The sequence below is a fragment of the Oncorhynchus masou genome, chromosome 10 (genome assembly GCF_036934945.1).
Source record: "Oncorhynchus masou masou isolate Uvic2021 chromosome 10, UVic_Omas_1.1, whole genome shotgun sequence".
Lineage (NCBI taxonomy): Eukaryota > Metazoa > Chordata > Actinopteri > Salmoniformes > Salmonidae > Oncorhynchus > Oncorhynchus masou.
The window spans coordinates 10989321-11012082 of record NC_088221.1 but is presented as its reverse complement, the minus strand read 5'-3'; the positions used below and the strand labels follow the sequence as shown (position 1 = coordinate 11012082).

The 22762-nt window shown below is 42.2% G+C and overlaps 1 protein-coding gene across 3 annotated transcripts in view; it reads left to right on the top strand.

Moving 5' to 3' along the window:
* pms1 (PMS1 homolog 1, mismatch repair system component) overlaps nucleotides 1-22481 on the top strand; it is a 65739-nt gene extending 43258 nt beyond the window's left edge. For all 3 annotated transcript variants that reach the window (XM_064975831.1, XM_064975830.1, XM_064975833.1), the window contains exons 12-13: nucleotides 18240-18400; nucleotides 20455-22481. In XM_064975831.1, the coding sequence (XP_064831903.1) occupies nucleotides 18240-18400; nucleotides 20455-20652 (359 nt within the window). In that variant the 3' untranslated portion in view covers nucleotides 20653-22481. The remainder of the gene's footprint in view (nucleotides 1-18239; nucleotides 18401-20454) is intronic.
* The last annotated feature ends 281 nt before the right edge of the window (nucleotides 22482-22762 follow it).

Below are 22762 nucleotides of genomic sequence, written 5' to 3'. Positions count from 1 at the left end.
TGAGCCCTGAGGGACACCTCAGGTGTGTGGCATTAGCGGTGTGTGGCTAAAATCATTGGGGAAGACAAGCCAGGAAATAAATGACACATTACAACCTTGTGTTGTGATAATTGCGTTGTGTGTGTGTGCTCTAACCTGTCAGTTCATATGCCTTGTGAACGTGATATATAGGCCTAAGGCTGAGACAATAAGAAGACCGTGGCAGAAGAAATTCAACCACACCTTTGTTTCATCACAACCTGAGAGAAATCTCTGTCCAGTGAAATTACCTACAGCATGGTCAAGCAAGTTAATTTTTCTGACATTTTAGACGTCGAAACAATTATTTGCAAAGAAAACAGGAGCTGCCTCCACTATTCCAGCACCATTTCAACTTCAATATTATCAAATCGCCTATGCTTAATCTAAATACAGTGACAATTAAAAGATACAAAACACAATTTATTCCAAATAATGTAAGCTAAATATTATATAGCTGACCATGGTTCTAATTTCTCACAGTGTGTGTGCAAGTTAAAACAACATGTTGACTCACCCTACTAGTAGAGAAACGCCAATGCCATCCTCTCATGTTGATGAAAAGGTATATAACTGTCATACAATACACGCTTTTATTTTTTGATATCCTAGGCTACCTGGCTAAAATGCTTGCTCGCTAGCCTAACTTCATTAACATTAGCTAGCCTTCTTCAACATTAGCCTTCTACATCTAGCTCCATATTGAACTTCCTTCCTGCTTCAGAGCGCGCTCAGGACCTCCGACTAGGGTAAAGGTTCACCTTCCAACAGGACAATTGCACTAAGCACAAAGCCAAGACGACGCAGGAGTGGCTGAATGTCCTTGAGTGGCCCAGCCAGAGCTCAGACTTGACCCCGATCGAACATCTCTGGAGAGACCTGAAAATAGCTGTGCAGCGACGCTTCCCAGCCAACCTGACATAGCTTGAGAGGTTCTGCAGAGAAGAATGGGAGAAACTCGCCAGATAAATTAAATCAATTTTGAGGGGGATACGTGTTATTAGCAGATGTTGCTGTTGTAGTGAAATGATTTGACTCTTCACTGTTGACTCTGAGACTGGTGTTTTGCGGGTATTATTTAATGAAGCTGCCCGTTGAGGACTTGTGAGGCGTCTGTTTCTCAAACGAGACACTAATGTACTTGTCCTCTTGCTCAGTTGTGCACCGGGGCCTCCCTCTTTCTATTCTGGTTAGAGCCAGTTTACGCTGTTCTGTGAAGGGAGTCGGACACAGCGTTCTACGAGATCTTCAGTTTCTTGGCAATTTCTGGAGTGGAGGGAAGCAAAATCCAAACTGGCATCTATTGACACTTTTTTGGTATACCAGGACCATTCACAGTTGAGCTCACTCAGTTTAGCTGAATGCTGACTGGCTATTATTATTATTTTTTAATTATTAAGGGAGGCCAAATTCTTGCTGGCTTCCATTGCATTCAATGCTACGGCACCAACAATGTCATACTCTTTTTGACCAGAGAGCATCAGATCGATGGCCTACACATACAGAGGGGTGCTGTTTCACTGGCTCGAATGCTTTCTCCGGGGAGATGCATTGAGCCTCATGCGAATTGAAAGAACGTTTTGAAACACGGAGAGACGAAATATACAATTAACATTTTTTGTAAAATATATTGGTCAGCATTTCCCTGGTCCTGGTGATGCAGTTGGACCCAGTGAAAGTTTGTTGACTTGTTAAAAAGGATTCAAGGTTTTTTTTTTTTTTTTACCTATTCGATGACTTCACTGTTTTCTTGTTTTCCTGGTCCTATCCTTTCATCTTACTTACCTTCTCTCGCTGGTACAAAAAACTGCATTTTACAGCCCACCCTTTCCTTCTGTTAGAAAATGGGCCTTTTATTATTCCTTGATTCAAGCTGTTTAAAGGTCTGAAGGATTGTGCAATTCAATTTAACAAAGGTTGGGCTCATTGGATATCATTAATGTCATAGTTCACAAATAATTTAGAAATGTCAAACATAAGAGCTGGAGTTACAGGATTATGGTAAATTATTTCTGACAGAGTTGCTGTGTCAGTATTATTTTAGCAGTGGATGAGAGGGAAAAAATATAACATTTCCCCCCAAAATGCTTCCATCATATGCAACATATTTAAAGTTATTCAAGGTTCCGCATCACTTTGTATGGAAGTGGGTTTTCAGTGTTCAACATTTTCAAGTAACTTGTCTAGGTGCTGACTTGGGACCGAATTCCCTCTGGGGGGGTTAACGATGATACATCCATCCCATTATCATTAGTCTTAATCCCTTGCCATCAATGCTTTAAATGCGGAGGGGGGAAATTCCCAGCAAGATTCAGACAACTGATTTACCATTTTTATTAGCTTTTCAATGTTCTGATTTTCAGTCAGTGTTTGTGTACGGGTATATTTCTGTTTTTCATATGACATCCACACAGTTTCTCTGCATTGTAATGTGTATATGTTCACTATTAATAGTGTTAGATGGTACTGAACAGTCTCAAATACCTTGAATGGCTGTGAAAGCTAAAGCAAACTACTCCCCATCCCCCATCTTCAGTTGGTGTGACCTTATTTTTTCTTGCGGTTGAAAAGTGCAAAAGGCCTTCTCCAAATCCTGGTTGTTTTTAGTGCCGGTATGGGTCACCTTAGTTGACTTTGGCATTTTGCCAGGCACTGTGCCCTCACAGTGGGTTTGTACCACAGTGTGCAGGTGAAGATAATGGCTGCCCTTTAGAGAGGGAAGAATTTCCATGTATTTTTGTTGCCAATCCCAGCAGGTGGGTGTGAATGTGAGACTAGGTAGCCAGGATGGAGCGATTGCCAACGGTAGTAGCAATATCAGATTTTTAACAGAAATGTAATATTGCTCACATTTCTGGTCATAGGAAAATGAGTGCTGGTATTATAATGGTCACAGTGGTTGTTGTCTCCGAGGTCTGTTAGAACTTAAGTTGTGCTATGTTCTATCCTACAGAATAGCTGAGTGGCGGCTTGTTGCTTATTGACCCAAATTTGATCCTTTGCCAGTGCGGCCCCTATTACATTTGCTTTCCTTTCGCCAATGTTTTTCCTCATTACTGAGTGATTCATGCATGGCGACTGTATTGTCTTGAGTCACCTGCCACTGCAAGTACTTAACCCATATCATCTTTTTATTTTATATATATATATATTTTTTTTTTAACCCCTTATTCTCCCCAATTACGTGGTATCCAATTGTTGTAGTAGCTACTATCTTGTCTCATCGCTACAACTCCCGTACAGGCTCGGGAGAGACGAAGGTTGAAAGTCATGCGTCCTCCGATACACAACCCAACCAGCCGTACTGCTTCTTAACACAGCGCGCATCCAACCCGGAAGCCAGCCGCACCATTGTGTCGGAGGGTACACCGTGCACCCGGCAACCTTGGCTAGCGCGCACTGCGCACGGCCCGCCACAGGAGTCGCTGGTGGGCGATGAGACAAGGACATACCTACCGACCAAGCCCTCCCTTGCCCGGACGACGCTAGGCCAATTATGCGTCGCCCCACGGACCTCCCGGTCGCGGCCGGTTACGACAGAGCCTGGGCGCGAACCCAGGGACTCTTAACCACTGCGCCCAACCCATATCATCTTGATGCAATAGAGAAACCTACGTTTTGTGTGTCATGTGATTCCGATGGGTTCAACACAAATATTTGTTCAGGCAAGGGTTTTGCCTCATAATAGTAGCACACAGGGTTGGAGTAACTGATTACATGTGTTTTAAAGATACATGGAATCTGATGGAAAGATGGCGCCAACAGAGAAGGGTGACATCTTAAGAGTTCCAACCCAACTTTGCTATTTATCAACTTTTTTGTGTTGGTTTTAACTTTTTTTTGGTCGACGTTCATACATATGACCGCTACACACACACTTCTTTACATCAGATTGACAGTTACTAATCTCGATTTTGACTTCGAATCCGACTTCAATTCTGACTCCGCTGTTCCCTTGTTCATACCGGACCCCATTCCTTTGTTTCATGGGCTACCAAAACACAGAGGGTGTGGACACGGTAGACGAGCCGGCATCCTGGTGAGATTGAGACGAAGAGAAAACCGACTGGCACACCATTGGCAAATGTCCAGTCACTCGAGAATAAGATGGAGGAGATTCGTGAAGAAGCTCATACCAGAGAGACTTGAGTAAAACGTAACTGGAAGACTATGTACGTAGAACTCAGTGGTTTCTCCATGCAGCGGCATGATCGGATGAAGGCAGCCTCGGGCAAGTCCAAAGGGGAAGAGGTGTGCCTCTTCATAAACAACTGGTGCACTGCTTCCAGTGTGAAGGAAATCTCTAGCTTTTGCTCACCTGATATAGAATACCTCATGGTAAGCTGCAGACCCTTTTATCTACCAAGAGTTTTCATCCGTAATTATCATGGCTGTCTACATCCCTCCACAACCCCACACCTCTGACACTCAACAAACTGTATGGGGGCAAAAACAAACAAGAAACCACTAGACCAGAGGCAGCGTTTCTGGTGGGCGGAGACATTAACATGGACAGACCTTAAAACCATTCTACCTAACTTTTACCAACACATCTCCTGTGCCACTAGGGGCACAAACTTTAAATCACTTTTATTCTAGCCACAGAAACGCACACAAGGCCCTCCTTCGTCCTCCCTTTGGCCATATCTGACCACGACTCTATTCTCCTGCTTCCTGATTACAAACTAAAGCTCAAACAGGAAGTACCAGTGACACGATCAATACGGAATTGGTCTGATGAAGCAGAAGCGAGGCTACAAGACTGTTTTGCTAGGGTCAGTGCTATCCGGGATCCTTGGGACGTCACTACCCTAAACCTAAGATAAGGAAACTGTTATTTAAAAACATTTTACCATGTATTTATCCCCTTAGACACTAAACTAAAATATCTTCATTTTTTAACTGGTACCGGGGAACTTCAGACGAGTCTTGTGAGGCTTGTGAGAGTATTAGAACAATACATTTGTAAAATGTAATAACTTAACAAAATGTGGAAAAGGGGAAGGGGTCTGAATACTTTCCGAATGCACTGTACATGGCCATTAAGGCAAAAATTGTTCTTCAAGATGAAGTAAAAGCAGGGTCAAATAATAAGCACAGTGTTTAAGGGTGCAACAGGTCAGTACGTCAGCAGTGAATGTCAGTTGGCTTTTCATAACCAAGCATTCAGAGGCCGAGGCAGCAGGTGCAGTAGAGAGAGCGAGAGAGAGGGAGGTTGTCGAAACAGCAGGTCCCGGACAAGGTAGCACGTCCGGTGAACAGGTGCAGGCAGAACAGCAGAAACTGGATCAGCAGCAAACCAGATGGACTGGGGATGAGGACAGCGGAGTTGTCAGACAAGGTAGTCCTGAGGCATGTTCGTTGGGCTCAGGTCCTATGGGAAAAATAAGCGAAATGGGATAATTAGAGGGAGCATACTTAAGATCATACTCACCCTAGCTTCCCTGGCACATAGACTATTGGAGACTGAGGTGGGGGGGTTGGGGGAAAACTGTGGCCTCATCCAAAGTTACCCCCAGACAGGAGATGATAACCCCACCCACTTTGCCAAAGCACAGTCCCCACATCACCAAAGGGATATCAACAGACCACTAACTTACAATCCTGACACAAGGCCGAGTATAGCCCACGAAGATCTCGCCCTACCACAAGAGCCCAAGGGCCCAAGGGGTTGCAATGCCGCAGGCAGAACAGTTGAAACTGGAGCAGCAGCACAGTCAGGTAGTGCTGAGGCATGGTCCGAGAGAGAGCATACTTAAACTCACACAGGACACCGGATAAGACAGGAGAAGTACTCCAGATATAACACACTGACCCTAGCCCCCCGACACAAACTACTGCAGCATAAATACTGGAGGCTGAGACAGGAGGGGTCAGGAGACACTGTGGCCCCAACCGATGATACCCTCGGACAGGGCCAAACAAGAAGGATATAACCCCACCCACTTTGCCAAAACACAGTCCCCACACCACTGGAGGGATATTTACCATCCTGAGACAATGCCGAGTATAGCCCACAAAGATCTCCGCCACGGCACAACCCAAGGGGGTGCGCCAACCCAGACAGGAAGATCACATCAGTGACTCAACCCACTCAAGTGACGCACCCCTCCTAGGGACTGCATGAAAGAGCACCAGTAACCCAGTGACTCAGCCCCTGTAATAGGGTTAGAGGCAGAGAATCCCAGTGGGAAGAGCGGTACTGGCCAGGCAGAGACAGCAAGGGCGGTTCGTTGCTCCAGAGCCTTTCCGTTCACCTTCACACTCCTGGGCCAAACTACACTCAATCATATGACCCACTGAAGAGATGAGTCTTCAGTAAAGACTTGTTATGGCTGCAATCCCACTAACAGGATAAGTGTCATCAACAACCGCTGAATAGCATAGCGCTACATTCAATAAATATTACTATAAATATTTATATTCATGAAATCACAAGTGCAATATAGGAAAACACATCTTAGCCTTTTGTTAATCCACGTGTCGTGTCATATTTTGAAATTATGCTTTACAGCGAAAGCAATCCAAGCGTTTGTGTAAATGTATCGGTCGCACGACAAAACATTAAGTACACTTAGCATCAGGTAGCTTGGTCACAAATCATAAAAGCAATCAAATTAATCGTTTTTCATTCTGGCTCATTTTTCAAAATAAAAGCCTGAAACTATGTCTGAAGACTGACACCTTGAGGAAGCGATAGGAAAAGGAATCTGGTTCATATCCCTTTAAATCCAGCAAAGGGAGGCTATGGAACATGGAGTTTTCAAAATAGAAGCCACTTCCTGTTTTGATTTTCCTCATGGTTTCGCCTGCACTATCAGTTCTGTTATACTCACAGACAATATTTTGACAGTTTTGGAAACTTTTAGAGTTTTCTATCCAATACTAATAATACTATGCATATATTAGCAACTGAGACTGAGGAGCTGGCCGTTTACAATGGGCACCAAGCTACTCAATACTGCCCCTGCAACCATAAAATGTTAAAGGTTGAGACCGAGTTTGCGTCTCTCACATGGGTAGGCAGACCATTCCATAAAAATGGAGCTCTGTGGGAGAAAGCCCTGTCTCCAGCTGTTTGCTTAGAAATACTAGGGACAATTAGGAGGCCTGCGTCTTGTGACCGTAGCATACGTATAGGTATGTACGGCAGGACCAAATCAGAGAGATTGGTAGGAGCAAGCCCATGTAATGCTTTGTAGGTTAGCAGTAAAACCTTGAAATTAGCCCTTGCCTTGACAGGAAGCCAGTGTAGGGAGGCTAGCACTGGAGTAATATGATGATTTTTTTGGGGGGTTCTAGTCAGGATTCTAGCAGCCTTATTTAGCACTTAACTGAAGTTTATTTAGTGCTTTATCCGAGGTAGCCGGAAAGTAGAGCATTGCAGTAGTCTAACCTAGAGTCTAACCAGTAGTCTAACCATCATTTTTTGACAAAGTTTCTGATTTTTGCAATGTTACGTAGATGGAAAAAAGCTGTTCTTGAAACAGTCTTGATATGTTCGTCAAAAGAGAGATCAGGGTCCAGAGTAACGCCGAGGTCCTTCAGTTTTATTTGAGACGACTGTACAACCATTAAGATTGATTGCCAGATTCAACAGAAGATCTCTTTGTTTCTTGGAACCTAGAACAAGCATCTCTGTTTTGTCCGAGTTTAAAAAGAGAAAGTTTGCAGCCATCCACTTCCTTGTGTCTGAAACACAGGCTTCTGGCGAGGGCAATTTTGGGGCTTCACCATGTTTCATTAAAATGTACAGCTATGTGTCATCCGCATAGCAGTGAAAGTTAACATTATGTTTTCGAATGACATTCCCCAAGAGAGAAAATATATAGTGAAAACAATAGTGGTCCTAAAACGGAACCTTGAGGAACACCGAAATGTACAGTTGATTTGTCAGAGGACAAGCCATTCACAGAGACAAACTGATATCTTTCTGACAGATAAGATCTAAACCAGGCCAGAACTTGTCCGTGTAGACCAATTTGGGTTTCCAATCTCTCCAAAAGAATGTTGTGATCGATGGTATCAAAAGCAGCACTAAGGTCTAGGAGCATGAGGACAGATGCAGAGCCTCGGTCTGATGCCATTAAAAGGTCATTTACCACCTTCACAAGTGCAGTCTCAGTGCTAATACCAGACTGAAGCAATTTGTATACATTGTTTGTCTTCAGGAAGGCAGTGAGTTGTTGCGCAACATCCTTTTCTAAAAATTTTGAGAGGAATGGAAGATTCGATATAGGCCGATTTTTTTTATTTTTTTATTTATTTTATTTTTTATATTTTCTGGGTCAAGGTTTGGCTTTTTCAAGAGAGGCTTTATTACTGCCACTTTTAGTGAGTTTGGTACACATCCGGTGGATAGAGAGCCGTTTATTATGTTCAACATAGGATGGCCAAGCACAGGAAGCAGCTCTTTCAGTAGTTTAGTTGGAATAGGGTCCAGTATGCAGCTTGAAGGTTTAGAGGCCATGATTATTTTCATCATTGTGTCAAGAGATATAGTACTAAAACACTTGAGCGTCTCTCTTGATCCTAGGTCCTGGCAGAGTTGTGCAGACTCAGGACAACTGAGCTTTGAAGGAATACGCAGATTTAAAGAGGAGTCCGTAATTTGCTTTCTAATAATCATAATCTTTTCCTCAAAGAATTTCATGAATTTATCACTGCTAAAGTGAAAGTCATCCTCTCTTGGGGAATGCTGCTTTTTAGTTAGCTTTGCGACAGTATCAAAAAGGAATTTCGGATTGTTCTTATTTTCCTCAATTAAATTGGAAAAATAGGACGATCGAGCAGCAGTAAGGGCTCTTCGATACTACACGGTACTGTCTTTCCAAGCTAGTCGGAAGACTTCCATTTTGGTGTGGCGCCATTTCCGTTCAAATTTTCTGGAAGCTTGCTTCAGAGCTCTGGAATTTTCTGTATATCAGGGAGCTAGTTTCTTATGAGAAATGTTTTTAGGGGTGCAACTGCATCTAGGGTATTGTGCAAGGTTAAATTGAGTTCCTCAGTTAGGTGGTTAAATTATTTTTGTCCTCTGACGTCCTTGGGTAGGCAGAGGGAGTCTGGAAGGGCATCATGGAATCTTTGTTTTATCTGTGAATTTATAGCACGACTTTTGATGCTCCTTGGTTGGGGTCTGAGCAGATTATTTGTTGCAATTGCAAACGTAATAAAATGGTGGTCCGATAGTCCAGGATTATGAGGGAAAAACATTAAGATCCACAACATTTATTCCGTGGGACAAAACTAGGTCCAGAGTATGACTGTGACAGTGAGTAGGTCCAGAGAAATGTTGGACAAAACCCACTGAGTCAATGATGGCTCCGAAAGCCTTTTGGAGTGGGTCTGTGGACTTTTCCATGTGAATATTAAAGTCACCAAAAATGTGAATATTATCTGCTATAACTACAAGGTCCGATAGGAATTCAGGGAACTCAATGAGGAATGGTGGATATGGCCCAGGAGGCCTGTAAACAGTAGCTATAAATGTGATTGAGTAGGCTGCATAGATTTCTTTACTGTCGCAAAGAAGCTCAAAAGATGAAAACGTCATTTTTATTTTTTTGTAAATTGAAATTTGCTATCGTAAATGTTAGCAACACCTCGGGAGATATAGTCACTAATGTAACCAGGAGGTGAGGCCTTATTTAACACAGTAAATTCTTCAGGCTTAAGCCATGATTCAGTCAGGCCAATTACATCAAGATTATGATCAGTGATTAGTTAATTGACTATAATTGCCTTTGAAGTAAGGGATCTAACATTAAGTAGACCTATATTGAGATGTGAGGTATCACAATCTCTTTCAATATTGACAGGAATGGAGGAGGTTTTTATCCTAGTGAGATTGCTAAGGCAAACACCCAACCCAGGTCGAGGCACAGACATGGTCTCAATTGGGGTAGCTGAGCTGACTACACTGACTGTGCTAGTGGCAGACTCCACTAAGCTGGCAGGCTGGCTAACAGCCTGCAGCACAATTCCAGTGGGTCAGAAGTTTACATACACGAAGTTGACTGTGCCTTTAAACAGCTTGGAAAATTCCAGAAAATGATGACATGGCTTTAGAAGCTTCTGATATAGGCTAATTGACATCATTTGAGTCATTTGGAGGTGTACCTGTGGATGTATTTCAAGGCCTACCTTCAAACTCAGTGCCTCTTTGCTTGACATCATGGGAAAATCAAAAGAAATCAGCCAAGACCTCAGAAAAAATTGTAGACTTCCACAAGTCTGGTTCATCCTTGGGAGCAATTTCCAAACGCCTGGAGGCACCATGTTCATCTGTACAAACAATAGTACGCAAGTATAAACACCATGGGACCACGCAGCAGTCAACCTCTCAGGAAGGAGATGCATTCTGTCTCCTAGAGATTAACGTACTTTGGTGCGAAAAGTGCAAATCAATCCCAGAACAACAGCAAAGGACCTTCTGAAGATGCTGGAGGAAACTGGCACAAAAGTATCTATATCCACAGTAAAACGAGTCCTATATCGACATGAACTGAAAGGCTGCTCAGCAAGGAAGAAGCCACTGCTCCAAAACCGCCATAAAAAAGCCAGACAGTTTGCAACTGCACATGGGGACAAAGATTGTACTTTTTGGAGAACTGTCCTCTGGTCTGATGAAACAAAAATAGAACTGTTTGGCCATAAAGACCATCGCTATGTATAGAGGAAAAAGGGGGAGGCTTGCAAGCTGAAGAACACCATCCCAACCGTGAAGCATCATGTTGTGGGGGTGCTTTGCTGCAGGAGGGACTGGTGCACTTCACAAAATAGATGGTGTCATGAGGTAGGAAAATTATGTGGATATATTGAAGCAACATCTCAAGACATCACTCAGGGAGTTAAAGCTTGGTCGCAAATGGGTCTTCCAAATGGACAATGACCCCAAGCATATTTCCAAAGTTGTGGCAAAATGCCTTAAGGACAACAAAATCAAAGTATTGGAGTGGCCATCACAAATCCCTGACCTCCATCCCATAGAAAATTTGTGGGCAGAACAAAAAGCGTGTGCGAGCAAGGAGGCCTACAAACCTGACTCCGTTACACCAGCTCTGTCAGGAGGAATGGGCCAAAATTCATCCAATTTATTGTGGGAAGCTTGTGGAAGGCTACCCAAAACGTTAAACAATTTAAAGGCAATGCTTCCAAATACAAATTGACTATATGTAAACTTCTGACCCACTGGGAATGTGATGAAAGAAATAAAAGCTGAAATATATCATTCTCTACTATTATTATGATATTTTATATTCTTCAAATAAAGTGGTGATCCTAACTGACCTAAGATTAGGATTAAATGTCAGGAATTGTGAAATACTGAGTTTAAATGTATTTGGCTAAGGTGTATGTAAACTTACGACTTTAACTAAAATTGGCGACCCAGGCGAGGAAGTCATTAGAGAAACCAAGGCTGTTGAGTCTGCCAATTTAAGAATGTGGTGATTGACAGAGTCGAAAGCCTTATCCTTAGCCTATGGTCGATGAAGCTGCACAGTAAAGTATTTTATCGGTGGCGGTTATGATATCGTTTAGGACATTGAGCGTGGCTGTGGTGAAGCCGTGACCAGCTTGAAACCAGATTGCATAGCGGAGAAGGTACAGTGGGATTTGAAATGGTCAATAATCTGTTGATTCACTTGGCGTTCAAAGACTTTACAAAGGCTGGGCAGGATTGATATGGGTCTGTAACAGTTTGGGTCTAGAGTGTCTCCCCCTTTGAAGAGGGGGATGACCGCGGCCAGTTTCCAATCTTTAGGAATCTCAGACGATACAACAGAGAGGTTGAACAGACTAGTAAATAGGGGTTGCAACAATGGCGGCGGATCATTCTAGGAAGAGATGGTCCAGATCGTCTTGCCCAGCTGATTTGTAGGGATCCAGGGGGCTTGGGCCAGTTGCTGCGGGGGGTGCAGAGATGTTGGCTGGGGTTGGGGTAGCCAGGTGGAAAGCATGGCCAGCCGTAAAGAAATGTTTATTGAAATTCTCGATAATCATGGATTTATCAGTGGTGACAGTTTTTCCTAGTCTCAGTGCAGTGGGCAGCAGGAAGGAGGTACTTTTATCCATCGACTTTAGTGTCCCAAAACTTTTTGGAATTAGTGCGTTGTCTGGATAGCAGTAAACGTTGACAGTGTTTCTGAATGACATCACCAAGCGGTAATATAATGACTTCAGTTGTACAACTGAATAGGTATCCCCCTTTCCCTTCCCTTTCCCTACATAGTGAAAACAATAGTGGTCTTATAACGGAACCTTGTGGAACACTGAAGCGTGCCATTGACTTGTCAAAGGACAAACCATCCACAGAGACGAACTGATGAGATCTAAACCAGATAAGAACTTGTCCGTATAGATCAATTATTTTCCAATCGCTCCAAAATAGTGTGGTGATCGATGGTGTCAAGCGGCACTTACTTGACCCTGCTTGTCATGTATGAATGTTGGAGCATCTTAAGAACAATCTGGCCTTAATGGCGATGTACTCTTATCTCCACCTGGGACACAGACAGGATGGGCCACCCCTCAGAGCCTGGTTACTCTCTAGGTTGCTTCCTAGGTTCCTGCCTTTCTAGGGAGTTTTTCCTAGCAACCGTGCTTCTACATCTGCATTGCTTGCTGTTTGGGGTTTTAGGCTGGGTTTCTGTATAGCACTTTGACATCTGCTAATGTAAGAAGGGCTTTCTAAATGAATTTGATTGATTAAGGTCTATAGCATGAGGACAGAAGCAGAGCCTTGGTCTGACGCCATTAAAAGGTAATTTACCACCTTAACAAGTGCGATATCAGTACTATGATATGGTGGACTGGAGCGTTTCTTATACATTATTTGTCTTCAGGAAGGCAGTGAGTTGTTGAGCAAGATTCGATATAGGCTGATTTTGAGTTTTATTAAAACATTTTCAGGTCAATGTTTTCCATGAGAGGCTTTATTACTGCCACTTTTAGTGGGTTTGGTACATATCCGGAGGATAGGGCGTCGTTTATTATGTTCAACATAGGAGGATCAAGCACAGGAAGTAGCTCTTTCAATAGTTGGAATTCATTTTAGAGATCCTTATATTCAAATATGAGTCTGTAATTTGTTGAAGAAGTTCAGGAATTCATCACTGCTGAAGTGAATTCCATCCTCGCTTGGGGAATGCTGCTTTTTAGTTGGCTTTGTGACAGTATCAATAAGAAATGTTAGATTGTTTTTATTCTTCTCAATCAGGTTGGAAAAGTAGGCTGATTGAGCAGCAGTGAGGGCTTTTCGATATTGCATGGTACTGTCTTTCCGTGCTATTGACTTCCATTTTGATGGCATGCCATTTTCTGGAAGCTTGCTTCAAGGCTCAGGTATTTACTGTATACCAGGGAGCTAGTTTCTTGTGTCAAATGTATGTTTTTTTAGCGGTGTGACTTAATTATGGTATTATGCAAGGCCAAGTTTATGTCCTTGGTTAGGTGGTTACTCCAATGTCCTTTGGTAGGTGGAGGGAGTCTGGAAGGTCATCCAGGAATCTTTGGGTCGTCTGAGAATTTATAACGCGGCCTTTGATAATCCTTGGTTGGGATCTTAGCAAATTATTTGTGGCAATGAGTACACTACCGTTCAAAAGTTTGGGGTCACTTAGAAATGTCCTTCTTGGCCTCCCGGGTGGCGCAGTGGTCTAGGGAACTGCATCGCAGTGCTTGCTGTGCCACCAGCGACTCTGGGTTCGAGCCCAGGCTCTGTCGCAGCTGACCGCGATAGGGAGGTCCATGGCCTAGCATCGTCCGGGTTAGGGAGGGTTTGGCCGGTAGGGATATCCTTGTCTCATCGCGCGCTAGAGACTCCTGTGGTGGACCAGGCGCAGTGCACGCTAACCAGGTCGCCAGGTGCACAGTGTTTCCTCCGACACATTGGTGCGGCTGGCTTCCGGGTTGGTACTTCAAACTTTGCTTTCATCAAAGAATCCTCAATTTGCAGCAATTACAGCCTTGCAGACCTTTGGCATTCCAGTTATCAATTTGTTGAGGTAATCTGAAGAGATTTCACCCCATGGCTTGATGGTCACTTCTTACGTACCAAACGGTCAAGCTGCTGCCATAACAGCTCAATAGGGTTGAGATCCAGTGACTGCTGGCAACTCCATTATAGACAGAATACCAGCTGACAGCTTCTTCCCTAAATAGTTATTGCATAGTTTTGAGCTGCATAGGCCATTGTCCTGTTGTAGTAGGAAATTGGATCCAATTATGTGCCGTCCACAGGGTATGGCATGGCGTTGCAAAATGGAGTGATAGCCTTCCTTCTTCAAGATCCCTTTTACCCTGTACAAATCTCCCACTTTACCACCACGAAAGTACCCCCAGACCATCACATTGCCTCCACCAAGCTTGACAGATGGCGTCACGCCCTCCTCCAGCATCTTTTCGTTTTTTCTGTGTCTCACGAATGTTCTTTGTGATCCAAACACCTCAAGCTTAGATTCGTCTGTCCATAAAACTTATTTCCAATCTTCCTCTGTCCAGTGTCTGTGTTCTTTTGCCCACCTTTTCTTTTTATTGGCCAGTCTGAGATATGGCTTTTTCTTTGCAACTGCCTAGAAGGCCAGCATCTCGGAATTGTCTCTTCACTGTTGACGTTGTGTTTTGCGGGTACTATTTAATGAAGCTGCCAGTTGAGCACTTGAGGCATCTGCTTCTCAATCTAGATACTCTAATGTACTTGTCCTCTTGCTCAGTTATGCACCGGGGCCTCCCACTCCTCTTTCTGTTCTGGTTAGAGCCAGTTTGAACTGTTCTGTGAAGGGAGAAGTACACAGCGTTGTACGAGCTCTTCAGTTTCTTGGCAATTTCTCGCATGGAATAGCCTTCATTTCTCAGAACAAGAATAGACTGACGAGTTTCAGAAGAAAGGTCTTTGTTTCTGGCCATTCTGAGCCTGTAATCGAACCCACAAATGCTGATGCTCCAGATACTCAACTAGTCTAAAGAAGGCCAGTTTTATTGCTTCTTTAACCAGACAACAGTTTCAGCTGTGCTAACATAATTGCAAAAGGGTTTTCTAATGATCAATTAGGCTTTTAAAATTATAAACTTGGATTAGCTAACACAATGTGTCATTGGAACACAGGAGTGATGATTGCTGATAATGGGCCTATGTAGATATTCCATAAAGAAATCAGCCGTTCCCAGATACAATAGTCATTTACAACATTAACAATGTCTACACTGTATTTCTGATCAATTTGATGTTATGTTAATTGACACAAAATTAGCTTTTCTTTCAAAAACAAGGACATTTCTAAGTGACCAAAAACTTTAGAATGGTAGTGTAGGTCCCCAAGTGCAGTTGCAAACTGTAGTCTGGCTTTTTTATGGCGGTTTTGGAGTAGTGGCTTCTTCCTTGCTTAGCGGCCTTTCAGGTTATGTTGATATAGGACTCGTTTTACTGTGGGTAAAGATACTTTTGTCCCGGTTTCCTCCAGCATCTTCACAAGGTCCTTTGCTGTTGTTCTAGGATTGATTTGCACTTTTTGAACCATAGTACGTTCATCTCTAGGAGACAGAATGCATCTCCTTCCTGAGTGGTGGTCCCATGGTGTTTATACTTGCTTACTATAGTTTGTACAGATGAACGTGGTACCTTCAGGCGTTTTGGAAATTGCTCCCAATGATGAAACAGACTTGTGGAGGTCTACAATTTATTTTTGTTGAGGTCTTGCCTGATTTCTTTTGATTTTCCTATGAAGTCAAGCAAAGAGGCACTGAGTTTGAAGGTATGCCTTGAAATACATCCACAGGTACACCTCCAATTGACTCAAATGATGTCAATTAGCCTATCAGAAGCTTCTAAAGCCATGACATAATTTTCTGGAATTTTCCAAGCTGTTTAAAGGTACAGTCAACTTAGTGTATGTAAACTTCTGACCCACTTGAATTGTGATACAGTGAAATAATCTGTCTGTAAACAATTGTTGTAAAAATGACTTGTCATTCACAAAGTAATGTCCTAACCGACTTGCCAAAACTATAGTTTGTTAACAAGTAATTTGTGGAATGGTTGAAAAACGAGTTTTAATGACTTAAGTGTATGTAAACTACTGACTTCAACTGTATCCACCTACAATACTTCATACCCCTGCACATTGATCTGGCACTGGGAGTCCCTGTATATAGCACCATTCCTGTGTATTTTATTCCTCGTGTTAGTGTATATATATATCATTTTTAAACTGCATCATTTGGAAGTCTTCAATAAACAAACAAGCGTTTCACTATAGGCTATACCTGTTGTATTCGGTGCGTATGACCAATACAATTTGATTACAAAAAGACTAACTGTAATCAGTTACAAATCAAATGTTATTGGTCACATCACATGGTTAGCAGATGATAAAGTGAGTGTAGCGAAATGCTTGTGCTTCTAGTTCCGACAGTGCAGAAATATCTAACAAATAATATCAAACAATTACACAACAGATACTTGATACCACAAATCTAAGTGAAGGAATATATGGATGAGCAATGACAGAGGAACATAGGCAAAGATGCAATAGATGGTATAGAATACAGTATATACCTAATGAGATGAGTTATGCAAGATATATAAGATATATAAACATTAAAGTGCCATTTTTAAAGTGACTAGTGTTCCATTTATTGTTGGGGCCAATGATCTCAAGTCTGTATGAAGGCAGCAGCCTCTCTGTGTTAGTGTAATGGCTGTTTAAGGTCTGATGACCTTGAGATAAAAGCTGTTTTTCAGTCTCTCTTTCCCAGCTTGATGCACCTGTACTGACATCTCCTTTTGGATGGTAGCAGGGTGAACAGGCAGTGGCTCGGGTGGTTGTTGTCCTTGATGATCTTTTTGGCCTTCCTGTGACATCGGGTGCTGTAGGTGTCCTGGGGGGCAGGTAGTTTGCCCCCCTGGTGATGCGTTGTGCAGACCGCACCACCCTCTGGAGAGCCCTGCGGTTGAGGGTGGTGCAGTTGCCGTACCAGGCGGGTGATCAGCCCCGACAGGATGCTCTCAATTGTGCATCTAAATGTTTGAGGGATTTTAGATGACAAGCCAAATTTCTTCAGCCTCTTGAGGTTGATGAGGCGCTGTTGCGCCTTCTACACCACACTTTCTGTGTGGGTGGACCATTTCAGTTTGTCTGAATGTTACAATTTTGGACAGGTGAATGGATTACATTTAGAATATATATATATATATATATATTACTGAACAAAAATATAAATTCAACATTCAGCAAGTTCATAATTTTACGCAGTTAAAGTTCATATAAGTCAATTGCAAATAAATTCATTAGGCCCTAATCTATTGTTTTCACATAAATGAGATTGCAAATATGCATCTGTTGGTCACAGATAGCTTTATAAACTTTTTTGAATGGCATGACAATGGGCCTAAGGATCTCGTGACGGTATCTCTGTGCATTGAAATTGCCATAGATAAAATGCAATTGTTTGTTTTCCGTAGCTTATGCCTGATCCTACCATAACCAAATCGCCACCATGGGCACTCTGTTCACAACGTTGATATCAGCAAACCGCTCGCCCACATGAAGCCATACACATGAATGCAGTTGTGAGGCCGGTTGGAGGTACTGCCAAATTCTCTAAAACAATGTTGGAGGCTGCTTATGGTAGAGAAATTAACGTTCAATTTTCTGGCAACAGCTCTGTTGGACATTCCTGGTGTCAGCATGCAAATTGCACGCTCCCTCAACTTGACATCTGTGGCATTGTTGTGTGACAAAACTGCGCATTTTAGAATGGCCTTTTATTTTCCCCAGCACAAGGACTACTTGTGTAATGATCATGCTGTTTAATCAGCTTCTTGATATGCCACACCTGTCACGTGGATAGATTATTTTGGCAAATGAGAAATGCTCACTGACAGGGATGTTAACAAATTTGTGCTCACAATTTTACAAGCTTTTTGTGCGTATGGAACATTTCTGTTATCTTTTATTTCAGCTCATTAAACATGGGACCAACACTGTATAATTTTTATTCAACAACATTGTATGCCATTAGGATCATTTTCCGCCTCAATATTTTGTTTCCAGTCTGCAAAGACATCGTAATAGTCATTTAGCACTCTATTTGGTCCCTTGGTTGTTTTACTTGGACCCCAGTATGGGTGTAAATCACAATATTTATTTATTATTCTTTCCTGGAGATAGTTGTTAGTGTCTGGAGTATATTAATCCTTGTTTTCTGCTTTCTTTGGCCAGGGTCCTCGTCCACTGAGAGACATCTGGAAGTGACAGCGATGGCCGACTGCGTGCCTTTCCTCGGTATGGAGGACCTCAGGGAGATCCTTACAGCTGTTCTGCACAGGAATGCTAAGACCGTACAGGAGTGCCGGCCGCTAAAAGTCACCAACTACCTTCAGGTGTGAAACTAACATTGATTCATGTACCTGAAAATAAAGCTCACTTACACAATAATAAATGTATGTGTGAATATACAGTGGCTTCAGAAGTATTCACACCCATTGACTCTTTGCACATTTTGGTGTTAAAGCCGGAATTTAAAATGTATTCAATTTTTGTTTTTTTTTGGTCACTGGCCTACACAAATACCCCATAATATCAAAGTGGAATTATGTTGTTAGAAATGTTTACAAATGAATTAAATATGAAAATCTGGAATGTATTGAGTCATTCAACCCATTTGTAATGGCAAGCCTAAATAAATTCAGGAGTAAACATTTGCTTAACAAGTCACAAGTTGCAATAGTAGTGTTTAACATGATTTTTGAATGATTACCTCATCTCTGTACCCCACACATACAATTATTTGTAAGGTCCCTCAGTCGAGAATGAATTTCAAACACAGGTTGAACCACAAAGACCAGGGAGGTTTTCCAATGTCTCGCAAAAAAGGGCACCTATTTGTAGATGGGTAACATAAAAAAAGCAGACATCGAATATCCTTTTGAGCATGGTGAAGTTATTAATTACACTTTGGATGGTGTATCAATACACCCAGTCACTACAAAGGTACATATGTCCTTCCTAACTCAGTTGCCGGAGAGGAAGGAAACCACTCAGGGATTTCACCATGAGTCCAACGGTGACTTTAAAACCGCTAGAGTTTAATGGCTGTAATAGAAAACTGAGGATGTATCAACAACATTGTAGTTACTCCACAATACTAGCCTAATTGACAGAGATAAGAAGGAAGCCTGTACAGAATACAAATATTACCAAACATGCATCATTTTTGCAACAAGGCATTAAAGTTATACTGCAAAAAAATGTGGCAAAGCAATTCACTTTTTGTCCTGAACACAAAAAGTGTTCCAATACAAACCATTAAAGTACCACTCTACATATTTTCAAGCATAGTAGTGGCTGCATTGTGTTATGGGTATGCTTGTAATCGTGAACATGTTTTCACTTTGTCATTATAGAGCAGGGGTGGGCAACTCCAGTCCTCGAGGGCCTGATTGGTGTAACCTTTTTTATCCATCCCTAGCAAACGCAGCTGATTAATCAAATTGCATTCTAAGCTGAAGATCATGATTAGGTGACTATCGTTCACTGGGGGAAAACTGTGACCCCAATCCGACCCTCTAGGACTGGAATTGCCCACCCCTGTTATAGAGTATTGTGTGTAGATGGGTGAGAAAAAAAATTGATTTAATGCATTTTGAATTCAGGCTATAACACAACAAAATGTAGAATAAGTCGAGTGGTATGAATACTTTCTCAAGGCACTGCGTGTATACATAAGGTTCCTATACTGTACTTTCCTGGCGGTAAATGTATGGTGGTTAAATTGATGTGAAGGTTTTGAAAGCCCTTTATCATGTAATGAAAGTGGAGATGGAGTCAAGACCAGAACACTCCAGTCCGAGTCCCATTGAGACCCAGACCCTGTATATTGACACCATGATGAGACCAAGACCAATTCATTGTGATAAAACGAGACCCAGAGAAATAATACATTCTCTCTAAACATTTGGCATCTGGCTTCCACATTTAAAAAGCAAAGTAAGTAAGAGTAGCCATGTCCAAACCTGAATGGGCCCATGGGGCAAAAGCCTACCTCTTGTTTGTATTATAAAACAGCTTGATGTACAAGTACACCACCTGGACAGGATGCTAGTCTATCACAGGGCCTAACCACAAATCCATCTCCCCAACACCCAACCTTCCAATCTCAGGGCAGATACTCTTACCACAAGGCCACTGAGTTTGCCAGAAAGCAAGGTGGTGCATCTTGACCACATGAGTTTAGAGACTACAAAAAACAATGTTATATTCTGATACTATGAGCCGAGATCAAGACCCAGACCAGAATAGTGGTGCCAAGAAGCAGACACCTTTCCAAGACCCAATGTCGACATCAAGACGACTAGATCAATTCTCTATCTCTAGGTGAAAGCCAAATATACTGACTATGTTGCCTTTAATGCATGATGGTGTGTTCCGCTTGAAGGGAGAAGCTGTTCGACTGGCCCGTCAGCTGCCTGTGACCCTTGCGAAAGAGGATGTGGAGGACACACTTTTGCGGATGCAACAGCAGCTAGAAGAGACCAGCCAAGCCTGCATCCATGGACAAGCCTTTTTCCACTACCTTTCTGACATTCCTGACACCGAACAAGAGGCGCTGAAGATCATGTCCAATATTGTGTAGCTTTGTTATCTTTTGTTACCTTTTCCATGGAGGTATAGAGCTCGTTAAAACAAACCCTGGATAAAGTGCATTCGGAAAGTAATCAGACCCCTTGACTTTTTCCACATTTTGTTATGTTACAGTCTTACTCTAAAAGGGATTAACTTGTTTTTTTGTAAATCAATCTACACACTACACCATAATGACGAAGCAAAAACAGGTTTTTAGACATTTTTGCAAATGTATTAAAAATGAAACACTGAAATAGTACATTTACGTAAGTATTCAGACCCTTACTCAGTACTTTGTTGATGCACCTTTTGACAGCGATTACAGCCTCGAGTATTCTTGGGTATGACGCTACACGCTTGGCACACCTGAATTTTGGGGTGGGGGTTTCTCCCTTTTTTCTCTGGAGATCCTCAAGCTCTGTCAGGTTGGATTGGGAGCGTCGCTGCACAGCTATTTTCGGGTCTCTCCAGAGATGTTCGATTGTGTTCAAGTTCGGGTTCTGGCCAGGTTCTGGCTGGCTGGCATTGAGAGACTTGTCCCAAAGTCACTCCTGCATTGTCTTGGCTGTGTGCTTAAGGTCGTTGTCCTGTTGGAAGGTGAACCTTCGCCCCAGTCTGAGGTCCTGAGTGCTCTGGAGCAGGTTTTCATCAAGCAACTCTCTGTACTTTGCTCCGTTCATCTTTCACTCAATCCTGACTAGTCTCCCAGTCCCTGCCTCTGAAAAACATGGTGCCAGGTTTCCTCCAGACGTGACGCTTGGCATTCAGGCCAAAGAGTTCAATCTTGGTTTTATCAGACCAGAGAATATTGTTCCTCATGGTCTGAGAGTCCTTTAGGTGCATTTTGGCAGGCTCCAAGTGGGCTGTCGTGCCTTTTACTGAGGAGTGTCTTCTGTCTGGCCACTCTACCACAAAGGCCTGATTGGTGGAGTACTGTAGAGATGGTTGTCCTTCTGGAAGGTTCACCAATCTCCACAGAGGAACTGTGGACCTCTGTCAGAGTGACCATCAGGTTCAAGGTCACCTCCCTGACAGTCTCTTCTCTCCCGATTTTCTCAGTTTGGCCGGGCGTCCAGCTCTAGGAAGAGTCTTGATGGTTCCAAACTTCTTCCATTTAAGAATGATGGAGGTCACTGTGTTCTTGGACTTTCATTGCTGCATACAATTTCTTTTTGGTACCATTCCCAAGATCTGTTCCTTGACACAACCCTGTGTCGGAGCTCTACGGACAATTCCTTCCTCATGACTAGGTTTTTGCACTGACATGCACTGTCAACTGTGGGACCTTATATAGACTGGTGATGTTACCACAGGTGAACTCTAATCAAGTTGTAGAAACATCTCAAGGATGATCAATGGAATCAGGATGCACCTGAGCTCAATTTCGAGTTGTATAGCAAAGGGTCTGAATACCAATGTAAATAAGGTCTTTCTGTTTTTAATTTTTAATACCTTTGCAGAACTTTTGAAAAATATATTTTCTCTTCATCATTATTGGGTATTGTGTGTAGATTGCTGAGATTTATTTTTATTTAACACATATCTGAAGATCTGCTTATAATTAAGAATAATCAAGATGTTGTGTTTCTGATTTATTTTTTAAAAATGCAGGTCTTCATAATAAATGGTTTTATGTATGTATTTACTCATGTTAATGAAAGTGAATAAATGCATGTTATACAATTATTATTTTTTACATAGTTAAGCAGGTCTTAAGGTTACAAGATAGTCCATATCCATCTTATCGACTATCTAATACATGCATTATATTTAGATTTTGCACAACACTTTTGATTCAGTCTTCAAAGTAATAATAAATATGCTCTAAGTTTTTGTTAATGGATGAATTGGTCATCAAATTTGATTTGATCTTCATTTAAGTCAACAATAGACAAACACAGTGTGCTTCAACTAATAACACACCAATTATTGTATTTTTCTTGTCTAAATTGAATACATAATTTAAACATTCACAGTGTAGGTTGGGAAAAAGTATGTGAACCCCTAGGCTAATGACTTCTCCAAAAGCTAATTGGACTCAGGAGTCAGCTAACCTGGAGTCCAATCAATGAGACGAGATTGGAGATGTTGGTTTGAGCTTCCCTGCGATATAAAAAAAC